At 42.7% G+C, this 15207-nt stretch overlaps 1 protein-coding gene across 1 annotated transcript in view; it reads right to left on the bottom strand.

The window, feature by feature from the left end:
* The window catches only part of DLG5 (discs large MAGUK scaffold protein 5), a 298386-nt gene that overhangs the window by 82749 nt on the left and 200430 nt on the right, over positions 1-15207 (bottom strand). Inside the window, 3 exon segments of the mRNA XM_030203236.1 lie at positions 7291-7380; positions 9279-9400; positions 9890-10034. Of these exon segments, the coding sequence (XP_030059096.1) occupies positions 7291-7380; positions 9279-9400; positions 9890-10034 (357 nt within the window).

Below are 15207 nucleotides of genomic sequence, written 5' to 3' on the forward strand. Positions count from 1 at the left end.
AGAGTGGAGCGCATCGACACCTCCTGAACAGAGGGTGAGCGGTCCTCTCGGTGCCGATGCCTGCTGGGTGCCGACTCCCTCGGCGACCCAGAGCTCTCGGTGCCGACGCGGGGGGAGGAGACCGGTGTCGATGCTTCTTCGACTTCTTCCGAAGCATGTCACCGGAGCTCCCCGGCACCGACGAGAAGGACGTAGAATCCATCCGTCGCTTCCTCGGGGCCGAGGTCGAAGCAGGTCGATCCCGGGGGGGCTGTACCGCAGGAGCCCTCAGGGTAGGGGGAGACCCACCCGAAGGCTCACCGCCACCAGCAAGGGAAAGGACAGCCCTCACCTGCACTCCTGACGATGCACCACCGTCCGACGACATCAGCAGACGAGGTCCCGGTACCACCGACGCCGATGCAGCTATCCGATGTCTCGGCGCCGATGCAGAGGGCCAATGCCTCGATGCACTCGATGCACTGGCGGCCGAGGATGAAGGTCTGGACGCTGACGACATCGATGCACTCGATGACCCCGGTGCCGATGCCGACGAAGAGCCCGAGAACAAAACGTTCCACTGGGCCAATCTCGCTACCTGAGTCCGCCTTTGTAACAGGGAACACAGGCTACAATTCTGAGGACGGTGCTCGGCCCCCAGACACTGAAGACACGAAGAGTGTCTATCAGTGAGCGAGATTACCCGGGCGCACTGGGTGCACTTCTTGAAGCCGCTGGAAGGCTTCGATGTCATGGGCGGAAAAATCATGCCGGCGAAATCAAAATCCGAAATGACGAATTTGAGCACCAAAACTTTGAGGGAGAAAAAATCTCGACCAAGGCCGAAAAGAGGCCTACCCCGATGACGAAAGAAAACTTATCGGGGCAAAGACTGGAAGTACGGGAAGGGGCAAACGAAACCCAAGGGGGTTTGCGGAGCACTTTCCGAACGAATTTAAACTTTTCCGAAGAAAAAAACACGTCGATTTGAACAACGGACGCGCGAGGTCGACTCTCCGGGGCTCGACACGGCAAAAACACAGCCGTACCGAGTGCGGACGAAAGAAGACTGGCCGGCTCCAGCCGGTTTCGGGCGGGAAGACGGCCGCGCATGCGTGGTGCGCGCGGGCGCGCGAGGTCTAGCAAAGGACTTTGCTAGTGAAGATTCCGATTGGAGGGGCTGCCGTGGACGTCACCCTCATCAGTGAGAACAAGCAGCCTGCTTGTCCTCGGAGAATATAGTATATGAAATTGTGAGGGCACCCACAAGTCTTTCTGGCTCTCATGCAGAGGTGTAGCTAGGTGGGTCGTCAGGGGAGCAGCCGCTCCCCCAAATGGACTTCCAACTGCGCCTGCGTCTATTTTTCATACGATCTGTCATGTTTAAAATACGTGCAGGCACCATTGGCGGTCCACTCTCTGCTCCCCCATGTCCTTAACCTGGCTACGCTACTGTTCACACACTGTGTTGTGTTAGTGTTAACTTTTACCGCTGGCATTAAGGTTTTTCTCTTTTAATAGTTTGCAATCAATTAAAGTTATGACCCCTGAAGGTGGCTTATTGCCGAATCATGGCCTATGTTGGGTCTGGACTTTTTATGCTTTACTTACTGGAGAATAAACTTTTTATAATTGGACTTCTAGAGTTCTTGGATTTTTTCCCCTTCCACCCTGTGTTGGTTTGTCAGACTGCTGTGGAAACATCTATTCCCTTTTTCTTTTTTTATTTAAGATTGTTGTGGGGGCACCACCATGCTTAAGCTGTGGGTGAAGGACAATAAGCAGCATTTTTTTTCCATTTTCAACTAAACAGCCCTCAGAACCCCAAAAATATCCCATATACCATGTTCTTTAAATCGAACTACAGAATTAGACTAATTTGCTTTCACAACTATGTTTGAAGCAGAAGAGTAGGGTATCCGATGACACTTCCAACACAAAATCAAAGAAACGTAAAGTCCATTATTGTAGAAAATGTCCTTATCCCCAACATCACACATAGTTTAGACCAGAAAAAGTTTTTTCTCAGACTAACAAGTTTCTGCCTCCAAGAGTGAGATATCATCTTCTAAACAATTTTTAAATACTATGCATTTAAATGTACACAGGAAGTGCAGAAGAATAATACAAGTCAAATCTCTTCTTCTACATTTACTTTAAACTTCTCCTAATCTTTTTCAAACTGTAACAATTTATACAGAATTGGAATTGATAAACAAATAAATCTATATCATATGAAAAGGCAGTATAAAATGGTAAATGGCTAAATAACATTTTAAACAAAAGTAATATAAAACCAATTTTGCTACCAGCTAACATTTTAGTGTCAACACACTGTGTAAGAAAGGTTCTTTCTTTTCTGTAGCTGTGGAAATACAGTTATTAAAAATGCAGCGTAGTGCCACATAATTTCTCCGCAACATTTTCAAATAAAAAATGATTCTATATTTATGTTTGAATGAAAATGAACACTGGCATGATTAAAATCTTACAAAGTCTAAAAACTCAAGCACATGGATGGAGGAGAGGGAAGATAGGAAGGAGATGCACATGGATGGAGGGGAGGCGAGAGAGGAGAAGTGCTGGGCATGGAAGAGAGAAGAAATGTGGAGGGGAGGGAAGACAGAGGAAGTAGATGACCATGGATGGAGGGGGAGAGGAGAAATGCTGGACATGGATGGAGGGGAGGGAAGACAGAGGAAGGAGATGCACATGGAAGGAGGGGAGGGGAGACAGTTGAAATACTGGACATGGATGGAGGAGAGGGAAGAGAGAGGAAGTGAGATGAACATGGATGGAGGGGAGGGGAGGAGAGAGAGGAGAAATGCTGGACATGGATGGAGAGGAGGGAAGACAGAGGAAGAGATGCACATGGATTTAGGGGAGAGGAGAAATTCTGGACATGGATGGAGGGAAGGGAAGAGAGATGAACATGGATGGATGGATGGAGGGGAGGAGAGGAGAAATGCTGGACATGGATGGAGGGGGGAGAGCAGAAATGCTGGACACGGATAGAGGAGAGAGAGGAAGGAGATGCATATGGATAGAGGAGAGGGAAGAAAGAGAAAGGAGATGCATACTGTCAGAGATGAGGGAGGGAAAAGAGGAGAAAAACTGCATACAGATGGAGAAAAAAGGCAAAAGGTGGATCCACTCTATACCTCCTCCAGTCAAGTCCGCAGAGGACCCAGATTTTACCCATGGGTGTAGGGCAAGAAATGAAGAAGAAAGGAGGAAAGTAAAGAAATAAATGGAAAGGAAGCCTTGGAAATGGAATTAAGGGAACAGATAGAGAGCAGCAGACTCAGAGACTAGGACCAACATGATCAGAAAAAACAGAAGTCACCAGACAAGGTAGAAAAAAACATTTTATTTTCATTTTAGTGTTTGGAATATGTCCAATTTGAGAATTTACATCTGCTGTCTTATTTTGCAATATATAGCAATGTGTTTCTTTCTGTTTTTCTGGTATTGTGCTGCATGCAGAGTCTGTATGCTAATTTGGTTAGTTTCAATTTGGGTATACTGGAGCTGTAACAGTTTACAGAAATTATTTATAATGAAAAAAAAAGTTCTTTTTCTTCTGTACTGGAGTAATATTTTCAATGATTAATGTTTTTATGCGCCATAGCTGGTAAACGGGGTGTGGCTAAATGTGCCAACATTGTCCAGTTCAGAACACTATTAGAAGCCAAGTTCATACAAAGTTAATTACATCCAGTGGAAAATAAATCTGTTGGCTCAGGCTGCTTGCTATCTGAATATTCAATCACTGTTTCATTATTGCTACCAAGTATTACATATTAAGGGGATTTGTTGTAATTCATTTATTGAGTCCTTACATGCACATGGTTTTGCTTTTAAAACCCAAAGGTTTCCTATGATAGCATTTTACATATTTGAATTAGTTTTTCTGTACAAGTTTTGCTTGATTTGTCTTTATTTGAAAAAAAAATGTTTAACACACATGTTGTCAACAAGGGGCGGGGCACCGAACTGGTCTGCACAGGGCCCCGCAATTGCTAAGACCGGCACAAGGCGAAGCTCTGCAGCCTGCTTCTGTGGGAGCGTATCCATGAGACTGAGTGTACTGCAGGCCAAAGACTGTGAGTAAAGGCTCGTGTAGAGCTGATAGGACTGGATGCGAGTGTCATCATCGATTTCAGACTCCCCTTTGATTCTCAAGACACTATTATTAAAAATGAATTCTACTGTTACGTCATCTCCTATTAGACAATTCCTAGATTCTACTTCTTTTCACACTCTTATATGTGCTTTTGTTAACTCACGCCTCAATTACTGTAATTCAGTTTTTTGTGGAATTTCATCTTCTCTTGTTTGTAGATTACAAACATTACATAATTCTGCAGCTCACTTTTTGTGTAAGGCTCGAAAATATGACATCACTCCCCTCTTTCTCCAGTACAATTCAGATGTTTAAGATTTTATGTTTAATTCATAAAGCACAACAACTTGGTTCACCAGTATACCTTGCTTCTGTAGTAAAACCCTATACCCCCTCTCGTGCCCTTCGCTCACTAGATTCTCCCTTCTTCCAGGAGTGCACATTATAAATCCACTGGTTCTTCTGCTTTTTATTTTCTTGCACCTTCACACTGGAACTCACTTCCCCCCTACATCCGATCAGAACTTTTTTTTTTTTTTGAAAGGGCTTTCATGCCTCCACCATGATGTTTTAGGGTTTCATGTGGTTTGTCTGTTTCCTCAGTACATGTGCCTAGGCCTCCTTGATCCCTATAGAGTATGTACCTCCTTGATTATGCCTAGGCCTCCTTGATCCCTATAGAGTATGTACCTCCTTGATACATAGAGTATGTATAAATGACTCTTGTTGACTGGTCTTTTGCTCCTATTTTATTTTGGTGTTCTTTCTATTTTATATATAAATTTGGTATTGTTTTGTTAGCCACTACGACCCGCACTCAGAAATAGTGGGATATCAAGCATTTTAATAAACAAACATAAACCAGCATTGAGGCCTGAAATATCTTCCTCCCAAATGAGTCTAGTGTCCTGGCATCTTTACCTGGGGGTGCCAAAGGCATAAGTCCTGGAGCTCCTAGCTTGCTTGAAAGTGGATTCGACCACCAGAGAATGGTATAACAGTTGAGCCCTCTCAAATCTGGGAGATTCCCAGTTCTTCATCAGTGCATTCTTAAGGATAGGGTGTAATGGCACAGTTGCCCCTTCCATAGGAGGAGGCTAAGAGTCCAGGACAGTCAACATCTCCGCCCTGGGCTCTTTCTCCGTTTTCAAAATGGGATGGCAAAACCCATTTCCCTCATTAAACCAGTGAAAGAACCTCAAATGGAGATTTTCATCTCTGTTAAGGTGGTGAGGGATCAGAAGGTATCCCATAAGACTTCTCCTCTGAAAAGTAATATGGGTCCTCTTCTTGAATCCCATGAACAGTCCCATTCAGACTCCTCACCGTACTCAGGTCGAACTAAAGGGAGTCTGTACCTGCCTCAACTCAGTAGATCTATGTCTATACCCAGAAGAACGCTGAGGTACAAGCGCTACTCTCCAACTACGGTGAAGCTTCCTCCCCCAACATTCGGAGTAGTACTGTATGTATTGAGGTCGACATCCTTCAACGATCTCTGCACTGGCATGGAAAGAGCCTCATGAAGAACTTGGGCTGCATTTGCAGTTGGTACATACATCCTCAATGTCTGAGCGGTTTGGAAATGCAGCATCTGCGCCAGCTCCTCCCCCAGCATGGCTTGGAACCGCACGTTGAAGGAAGGCATCTGCAAATGTGGGGAAGCCGGAAAGTGTTGGACTGATAGTGGGAACCTGGCTGCTGGGAGAATTGCTCACTGGCACCTCTTCCAAGGAGGGGGGAGTGCTCTTCCCGGTGCCTGCGCTTCTTGGGTACCAGCAATGCCAATGCCCTGACGCTCCCAGTACCATCCATCGAGGAGGTCTGATGCTTGGGCTTCCCCAATGCAAAGTACTATGGTTCTTCAGTGTCAACGAGTATGTTGTTGAACCTGTAAAATGCCCTCGGTATTGGGTCTGATGCTGACCGGTCCTGGGGCCTACTCTCAGCGCGTGATGTTGAGGGAGATGAAGACCTCCTTGATGCCAGTGCACTCCCAGTGTAGGCTGAAGTTTTGGCAGCTATTGAGGTTGATGCTTCCGGTGCTGATGTATCGGCCTTTGACAAACCAAAAAGCTTATTTTGTTGAACCTGCCGCGCCCTCTGTGTCATTAGCTACATTTTTAAACTGAGAGAACAAGAGTTAGGCTCATGGTCAGGTCCAAGACACCCAATGCACCAGTTGTGTGGGTCCACCATGGAAATTACCCAATTACACTGGCGTACCTTTTGAACTCACTGGGGTCTTCTTGGACATTAAGAAAAGGATTGCGGCCAAATTAAACTCCTCAATTGTGAACCGGAAAAAAGGGGAAGTTCACATCAAAGTTGGGGCTCTGGCCTAAAAGGGCCTAGCAATACAGAAATATAAAGGAAACTTTAAGGGCTGAAAAACTAAAAGAAATTAAGGGCAACAGAAGAAGGGTAAATTAAAGGAAAAAATTATCCACAAAGTTTGAAAACCGACACAGGAAGGCACAAGAGAAAAAACATGCACTTGAGAAAAACATGAAGACATGGAGCATGTCCCTCCCTGCTCCATGGAAAAATGAAGAATGAGGGACCCACGTTCACACACTGGGCAAGAAGGCACTGGCGCATGCGCAGTGGGATGCTGCTAGAAAGTTCTGTGCTAATACCTCTAGTCATAATCCACACCGGGTCCACTGGATGACATCACTCAGCTGTATGAATATGGAGGCCTGCTTGACCTCGGAGAAATGTGTTTTATACTAAACTAGTAAAACATGCCCGTTTCTTGTGCAAATGAAACGGGCGCTAGCACGGTTTCCTTCCGAACCTCCCCCCCTCCCTACTCATCCCTTCGGCGTTCTGAAGGCACTGACCGCCATTGTTGCGGACCTCAGCACGCCACCTTCATTCTGCTGTTTCGTTGGTTGTGAAGCCACTGACGCCATTGCTCCGCCCTCGACTTCATAACGTTTGACGCGAGGGCGGGGCCTCAACACAGTGGTTTTGGTGGCTTCACCACCACGAAGGCTTCGAAGCGGAAGGAAGTGCCCGGAGGACCTGACAATGACGTCAGTGTCCTCAGAACGTTGAGGGTGAGTTTTATTATATAGGATGTCTAAATGCAGCTTATCAACAGTAAGATCAAAACTAGTTTATACCCTTGCCTAGAATATGAAGACAAAATCCCCATGTAAGAAATACAAGGATTTTACCTCTGTCAGAGGCCATGATGGACCTTGGATACCTAGGTGTTAAAGGAATTTTAATCCGTTCAGTTCTGTACTGCAAGTTGCTTGAAGAACCTATTTGTCAATAGAAGACATTAGAAATCTTTAAATGAAATGAACAGCAGCCATGTAAAATTTAAAAAAAACACATTTTTATCTAATGCAGGTAAAAATCAAGTTGGTGTTGCTGGACAAACACAGCTTAGGTATTGCTTTGACACTGTCCGTCCCTCACTGTATCAATTGTTCTAATATTTATTGGGATTTATTAACTGCCTATATGAAGAGATTCACCCAAGGCACATTAGCTCTGATAAATGGCCTTCTCCAAAACTGATAAATGGTTTTCTTGAAAACTGGAGCTACTTGGAACCATAAATTGTTTAATCCGTTGCTTGAAGTAGTTAGAACTGGGGAATATCACACAATTAAAAATACAAATCAAGTATGATGAGAGGGTCGACATTTGCCACTAAATAAGAAAAAATACAAATGGTTACAACCAGAACTATTTTTTTAAAAACCCTATTACTTTGCTTAATACATGTGCAGTGTGCATGTGCATGCTCATGATCTACACATATTCAAGGACCCCAAACATCCCCCCAGCACTTGCAAGTGTTTTCATGTCTCAGCTGACGTCATCAGTGTTGGATTTAAGCATAAGATAAACAAACTACAGTTTAGGGCCTCACAAAATTTCAGAATTCTTTTGGCTTTTAGAATTTTATGTGGCTTTTTGTGCACAGAGCTGACATCCACAGTTGAAACAACAAAATTCAGAAATTCACTTTAAATACCTTGCTACTAAATAATTAAAAGGCATATATTTGATTTCAATTTTTGTGGCAGCCGAAGGTTCTTGTTTTGGTACACATCTTTGTTAGACCTTCTGGTGTAACTTTTTATAACAAGGGGCCTCCAAGCTCTATATAGCTTAGAGCTTCACCAAGTCTAAATCTAGCTCTGATTATCATTAAAATTTGATGTGAAGAAAACAACGAAAAAGAGTTATAAGGGAAAGACACACACACACATACACACAAAGTGAGTTCTTAAGACCTTCTTTCATTTCTCTATAATAATATCACCAAAATTCGTCCTTTCCTTTTTGAGCACACTACCAGAACCTTATCCACACTCTTGTCACCTCTCGCTTAGACTACTGCAACATGCTTCTCACAGGTCTCCCATAAAGCCATCTCTCTCCTCTTCAATCTGTTCAAAATTCTGCTGCACGACTTATATTCCGCCAGTGTCGTTGTGCTCATATTAGCCCTCTCCTCAAGTCAATTCATTGGCTCCCTATCCACTTCCGCACACAGTTCAAACTTCTCTTATTGACTTACAAGTGCATTCACTCTGCAGCTCCTCAGTACCTCTCCACTCATCTCTCCATACACTCCTCCCCGGGAACTCTGTTCACTGGGTGAATCTCTCTTACCTGCACTCTTCTCCTCCACTGCTAACTCCAGACTCCATTCCTTTTATCTTGCTGCACTATACGTCTGGAATAGACTTCCTGAGCCTGTACGTCAAGCTCCATCTCTGGCTGTCTTCAAATCTAGGCTAAAAGCCCACCTTTTCGATGTCGCTTTTAACTCCTAACCCTTACTCACTTGTTCAGCACCCATTTTTATCATTCCCACCTTTGTAATTCCCTTATTCCTCATTTGTCCTGTTTGTCTGTCCTAGTTAGATTGTAAGCTCTTTCGAGTAGGGACTGTCTCTTTGTGGCCAGTGTTGCGTACGTCTAGTAGAGCTATAGAAATGATAAGTAGTAATAGTAGTAGTAGCATGAAAGTAGACTAAAAATCCAATTTATTAGCATTCATTTCTCACCTTATGCAGAAAACACCATGTTAGAATAACCAGACAAAAAATTCATAAAGTAAAAGATTAAAGGTCAAAGAGAACATACAACGCAAAAGAACAGCAACAAAATTAACAATGCAAAAAGATGCAAAAATTACCAAGCCGAGCACTGGATGGTAGTGAGTTTGAGCCATGTGATGCTCTTGACCGTGAATTTTCAGAATAATCAATTGTGTGTTTGTGGCTTAGGTCCAAGCTTAGTCGACCTTGATGCTGTGAACTGAATTAAACAATTACTTGTTATGGTAGAACACTACTAAAAGTATTCTGCATTATCTATGTAGGCAAATTTTAACAGTAATAACAGAAATTCAAACTTTTTAATACAGAAATCATCGACTCTTTTCTAAATTTACCATAAACTTTTCCTACTCCTTTTCAAAAGAAAATGATTTATAGAAAAAAAATGTTCTATTTTTTCACATGACAAAATAGGAACAAAAATGTTTTGCATTTTAGGAAGTATAAATAACCAATCCAGATTAATTTCTTTAACTTAATTAATATAAGTTTAAGGCACACAAGAACTGCTTTAGAAGGGAAATTATCAATGTGGGCTACTATTAAGTTGGGATATTTTAGCACACGGTCCCGTTTTATGCAATGAGATCCTGTGGTAAAATTAACTGGGTCTACAGATGCCAACACTGATAACTTTTCCTCCTCAAGTACTTTAAAGGCATGAACAAAAACCACAGAAGAGCAGTACCTGGTGTGCACATGTTGATGGCAAATTTGGTTGGCAACAGATGGACAGTTGTTTGTGTGAACTCTGTGGCTCCAGGCAGTGTACACTGGATTTCTCATGACAGCAGTAACTGCAGAACAAGGTGATAAATTTCTTGGAGCAGTACCTGATCAGTGGAAAAAAGGTGAGTATGTGACAAGTTCTGTTTCAAAAAAAAAAAAAAAAAAGGGGGGGGGGAACAAAACTTGTTTTTCAAAATAAACACAATACAGATGTTGCCATTTAGGATTCGCTCTTGACAAGCTTGATGGGACTCATTTTCAAAGCACTAAGCCTTACAAAGTTCCATAGGCTGCTATGTAACTTACAAGTCTAAGTGCTTTGAAAATATACCTCAATTTTAAAGTTTGTCATATGATAACAAGATGTCTGCACTGCTTTTTATGCACAATTCTCCGGTTTGTTTGTACCTGCACTGATGTTATCTGAGACCTCAGTTTGGGGGATTAAGCATACCCATTGTTTACGGATGTTGCTTAAATAAACCCCAGCTCGTCACTAGTCCGCTAAAGTTACTCATATGCTCAATAAAGTTTTTTTTTACTATCTCGTTTTTTTCTTCTTAGTGATTATGTATTTAAACTCTTAATATTTTTAAAGTTATCATACAATCAAATATCACTCATTAATACTGTACAGTTAAAGCTCCTTCATGAAAAACAAGTTGTTGACTCTTTAACTAACACAAAAGCACAGTGGGCTGATTGCCCTGCAACCATCATGTCCATTTCCTAGGATGGGTTTATTTATTCTCCTGCAACACAAGCCATCCAGACCGAGCTCTCCAAAGTAATGAACCATTCTTTTATGTTTTAAAGCTTTTCCATTTGCATTTTTTCAACATTCTTCTTTTTTCTTTTGACTCTTTGGTTTGGATGTTTACAACAACTAATTCCATATTTATTTATTTATTACATTTGTATCCCACATTTTCCCACCTATTTGTAGGCTCAATGTGGCTTACATAGTTCCGGAGAAGCACTTGCAGACTCCAGTGTAGACAAATACAAGTTGATGTTGTTAAGTAGTTCGATAGAGTTAATTGGGATCGTGCCACGGAAGATTTTTGTCCAGTCTGTACCGTGATTTAGTTACGTTGTGTTGCAGAGATCGGGCATTTATGTTGGATCAATGGGGTATGCCTTTTTGAACAGGTGAGGTTTTAGGTTTTTTCGAAAGTTTAGGTGGTCATTCGTATTTTTCAAGGCTTTTGGTAATGTGTTCCACAGTTGTGTGCTAATGTAGGAAAAACTGCACACATACGTTGATTTGTATTTGAGTCCTTTACATCTTGGGAAGTGAAGATTTAGGTATGTTCTTGCTGATTCGGATGTGTTTCTTGTTGGTAGGTCAATCATATATCCTGGAGCTAGACCGTGGATTATTTTATGAACCAGTGAGCAGATTTTGAAAGCAATTTGTTCTTTGATTGGAAGCCAGTGTAGTTTTTCGCAGAGGGGTTTTGCACTATCAAATCGTGTTTTACCAAAGATAAGCCTAGCTGCCGTGTCCTGGGCGGTCTGCAGTTTCTTTAGGATCTGTTCTTTGCATCCCGCGTAAATTCCGTTGCAGTAATCAGTGTGGCTTAGTACCATTGATTGTATTATATTGTCTAAAACTAAGGAAAAGAGCTTGGTTTTCTCATTTTACCTGTTTCCCATATACTTATTCATTTTATTTTTGATTTTTCGGCAGTGTAAACCAAAAGTCAGAAGCTCTAAATATGGTTTACATTTTAGGACCTACTCAGTCTCATTAACAACCAGAGAGGTCCTTTTACTAACCTGCGTTAGGTGCTAATGCGTGCCTAACAAAGCAAAAAAAATGGACTACCATGTAATGTACTATAGCACATTGTGGTAGTATTTGAATGTATGTGTGCTAACCGTGTGCTAAATTATTATTTCTGTTTTTAGGGGGCATGCTGGGGCAAAGAGTGGGCATTCCTTTACTAACCAGTTAATGCATCTACATTAATGCAAGCTGACCAGTTAGCGCATGGATAACTCAGGAGCCCATACCACCTACAAAACAGAGTAATTTTTATAAATGGCCACGCATTAATGACAATATTAGCGCGCAGCCAATAAAGGAGAAAAGAGAAAAAAAAAAGCATTTTTAAGGTCTTAGTGCATATAAAAATGGCCTTAGTACACAGTAAAAAAATAAACTGCCTAAGAGTGCACTAAGGTCAATTTTTACTGTAGCTGAGTAAAAGGACCTCACAGTTACTAATGTGTGCTACCATATTATTGCTCATTAATACCATTAATGTGCATTATTTTATCTAATAGGACCATTAATGGCATTAGCAAGTGATACTGCTTGCTTTTGATCTCTGCTCCTTCATGACCCACCAATAAAGCTCAAGCTTAGGAAGTGATTTAGTGTGTGCTGTATTGGTATGCAAATCTATTTTATGCAATTAATTTGGATATCAATGGGACTTGGTATGCCCCAAGGACTGCTGCCACCACAATGTTTAATAGAAGAGATGGTATTTTCTGGGTGATGTGCTGTATTAGGTTTTCCCCAAACATAACATCATTTTCCTACACAACTCTTATCTCCTGAATGTTCCTCCGCTTACTTCAAATATGATTCAAGTGAGTTTCTTCAGTATTAGTTTCTTTCTGGCCATTGTACCATAGAGGTCAGATTTATGGAGCACTTGTGATATTGTTGTCCTATGCACACACTGACCACTCTTGGCAGTGAAAACCTGCAGCTCTTTCATAGTTTTTACTAGCCTATTGGTTGCCTCACTGATTGGCCCCCTTCTTGCTGAATCAACTAGTCTGAAGGATCTTGTTGGTGCCATACACCTTATACTTGTACCTTTCTGCAACTTTGTTTCCGATCTCTTTTGCCAGTTCCTTGCTCAAGGTCGAGTTTTTGCCTTGAAAGGCAGTACTTCGTAGAAGGGACCAACAAGAACTGCTAAATGTATCCAGTCATCACAAGCAACAGTGCAATTTAGCAACATGTGGGCTCAATATACTTGATGTGCACTATTGTATTTAGGACTGATCACGAAGTCCAACAGGATGGATACTTATCCAACCCAGCTACTCCGTATTTTTCCCCTCTATTTCCTAGGAATTTCTGGAATATATTTGATTGTTGGGGGATAGGCTATGTAATACATGGGAAACTGTTTTAACACTTTTTTCCCCAGGATACAAGACAACAGAAGTTAAATGTTTTAGAAGTGGGTGCAGATTTTAGTGTGTATGTACAGTGGGGGAAATAAGTATTTGATCCCTTGCTGATTTTGTAAGTTTGCCCACTGACAAAGACATGAGCAGCCCATAATTGAAGGGTAGGTTATTGGTAACAGTGAGAGATAGCACATCACAAATTAAATCCGGAAAATCACATTGTGGAAAGTATATGAATTTATTTGCATTCTGCAGAGGGAAATAAGTATTTAATCCCTCTGGCAAACAAGACCTAATACTTGGTGGCAAAACCCTTGTTGGCAAGCACAGCGGTCAGACGTCTTCTGTAGTTGATGATGAGGTTTGCACACATGTCAGGAGGAATTTTGGTCCACTCCTCTTTGCAGATCATCTGTAAATCATTAAGAGTTCTGGGCTGTCGCTTGGCAACTCGCAGCTTCAGCTCCCTCCATAAGTTTTCAATGGGATTAAGGTCTGGTGACTGGCTAGGCCACTCCATGACCCTAATGTGCTTCTTCCTGAGCCACTCCTTTGTTGCCTTGGCTGTATGTTTTGGGTCATTGTCGTGCTGGAAGACCCAGCCACGACCCATTTTTAAGGCCCTGGCGGAGGGAAGGAGGTTGTCACTCAGAATTGTACGGTACATGGCCCCATCCATTCTCCCATTGATGCGGTGAAGTAGTCCTGTGCCCTTAGCAGAGAAACACCCCCAAAACATAACATTTCCACCTCCATGCTTGACAGTGGGGACGGTGTTCTTTGGGTCATAGGCAGCATTTCTCTTCCTTCAAACACGGCGAGTTGAGTTCATGCCAAAGAGCTCAATTTTTGTCTCATCTGACCACAGCACCTTCTCCCAATCACTCTCGGCATCATCCAGGTGTTCACTGGCAAACTTCAGACGGGCCGTCACATGTGCCTTCCGGAGCAGGGGGACCTTGCGGGCACTGCAGGATTGCAATCCGTTATGTCGTAATGTGTTACCAATGGTTTTCGTGGTGACAGTGGTCCCAGCTGCCTTGAGATCATTGACAAGTTCCCCCCTTGTAGTTGTAGGCTGATTTCTAACCTTCCTCATGATCAAGGATACCCCACGAGGTGAGATTTTGCGTGGAGCCCCAGATCTTTGTCGATTGACAGTCATTTTGTACTTCTTCCATTTTCTTACTATGGCACCAACAGTTGTCTCCTTCTCGCCCAGCGTCTTACTGATGGTTTTGTAGCCCATTCCAGCCTTGTGCAGGTGTATGATCTTGTCCCTGACATCCTTAGACAGCTCCTTGCTCTTGGCCATTTTGTAGAGGTTAGAGTCTGACTGATTCACTGAGTCTGTGGACAGGTGTCTTTCATACAGGTGACCATTGCCGACAGCTGTCTGTCATGCAGGTAACGAGTTGATTTGGAGCATCTACCTGGTCTGTAGGGGCCAGATCTCTTACTGGTTGGTGGGGGATCAAATACTTATTTCCCTCTGCAGAATGCAAATAAATTCATAAACTTTCCACAATGTGATTTTCCGGATTTAATTTGTGATGTGCTATCTCTCACTGTTACCAATAACCTACCCTTCAATTATGGGCTGCTCATGTCTTTGTCAGTGGGCAAACTTACAAAATCAGCAAGGGATCAAATACTTATTTCCCCCACTGTATGTTTATTATTAGCAAAGCACTGCTATTCAACCTTTTACCATAGGTGCATCAAACTGCAATCCTGGAGGGCTACAAACCAGTTATGTTTTTAGGATATCCTCAATGAATATGCACGAGATATATTTGCACATAGCAAAATATACAAAAGTATAACCACCACCAGCTGCCCCCCCCCCCCCCCATACCCAAAACACATCACACCATTTTTGCAAAACCTTCACTGGCTACCAGTACAATGAAGGCTAAATTTAAAACTCTGTGTCTGATCTTCAGGGTCCGCGAGTACCTGACGAATAGGATGATCCTCTACCTCCAAGGACACTAAGGTCCTCTCAAGGACTATTACTAACCACACCCTCTCCAAAAGACATTGCACAACATGATACCTCCAAGCAAGCCTTCTCCGGAGTAGCCCCCACACTCTGGAATGCACTGCCTGAAAGGC

This window comes from Microcaecilia unicolor, chromosome 5, assembly GCF_901765095.1.
Source record: "Microcaecilia unicolor chromosome 5, aMicUni1.1, whole genome shotgun sequence".
Lineage (NCBI taxonomy): Eukaryota > Metazoa > Chordata > Amphibia > Gymnophiona > Siphonopidae > Microcaecilia > Microcaecilia unicolor.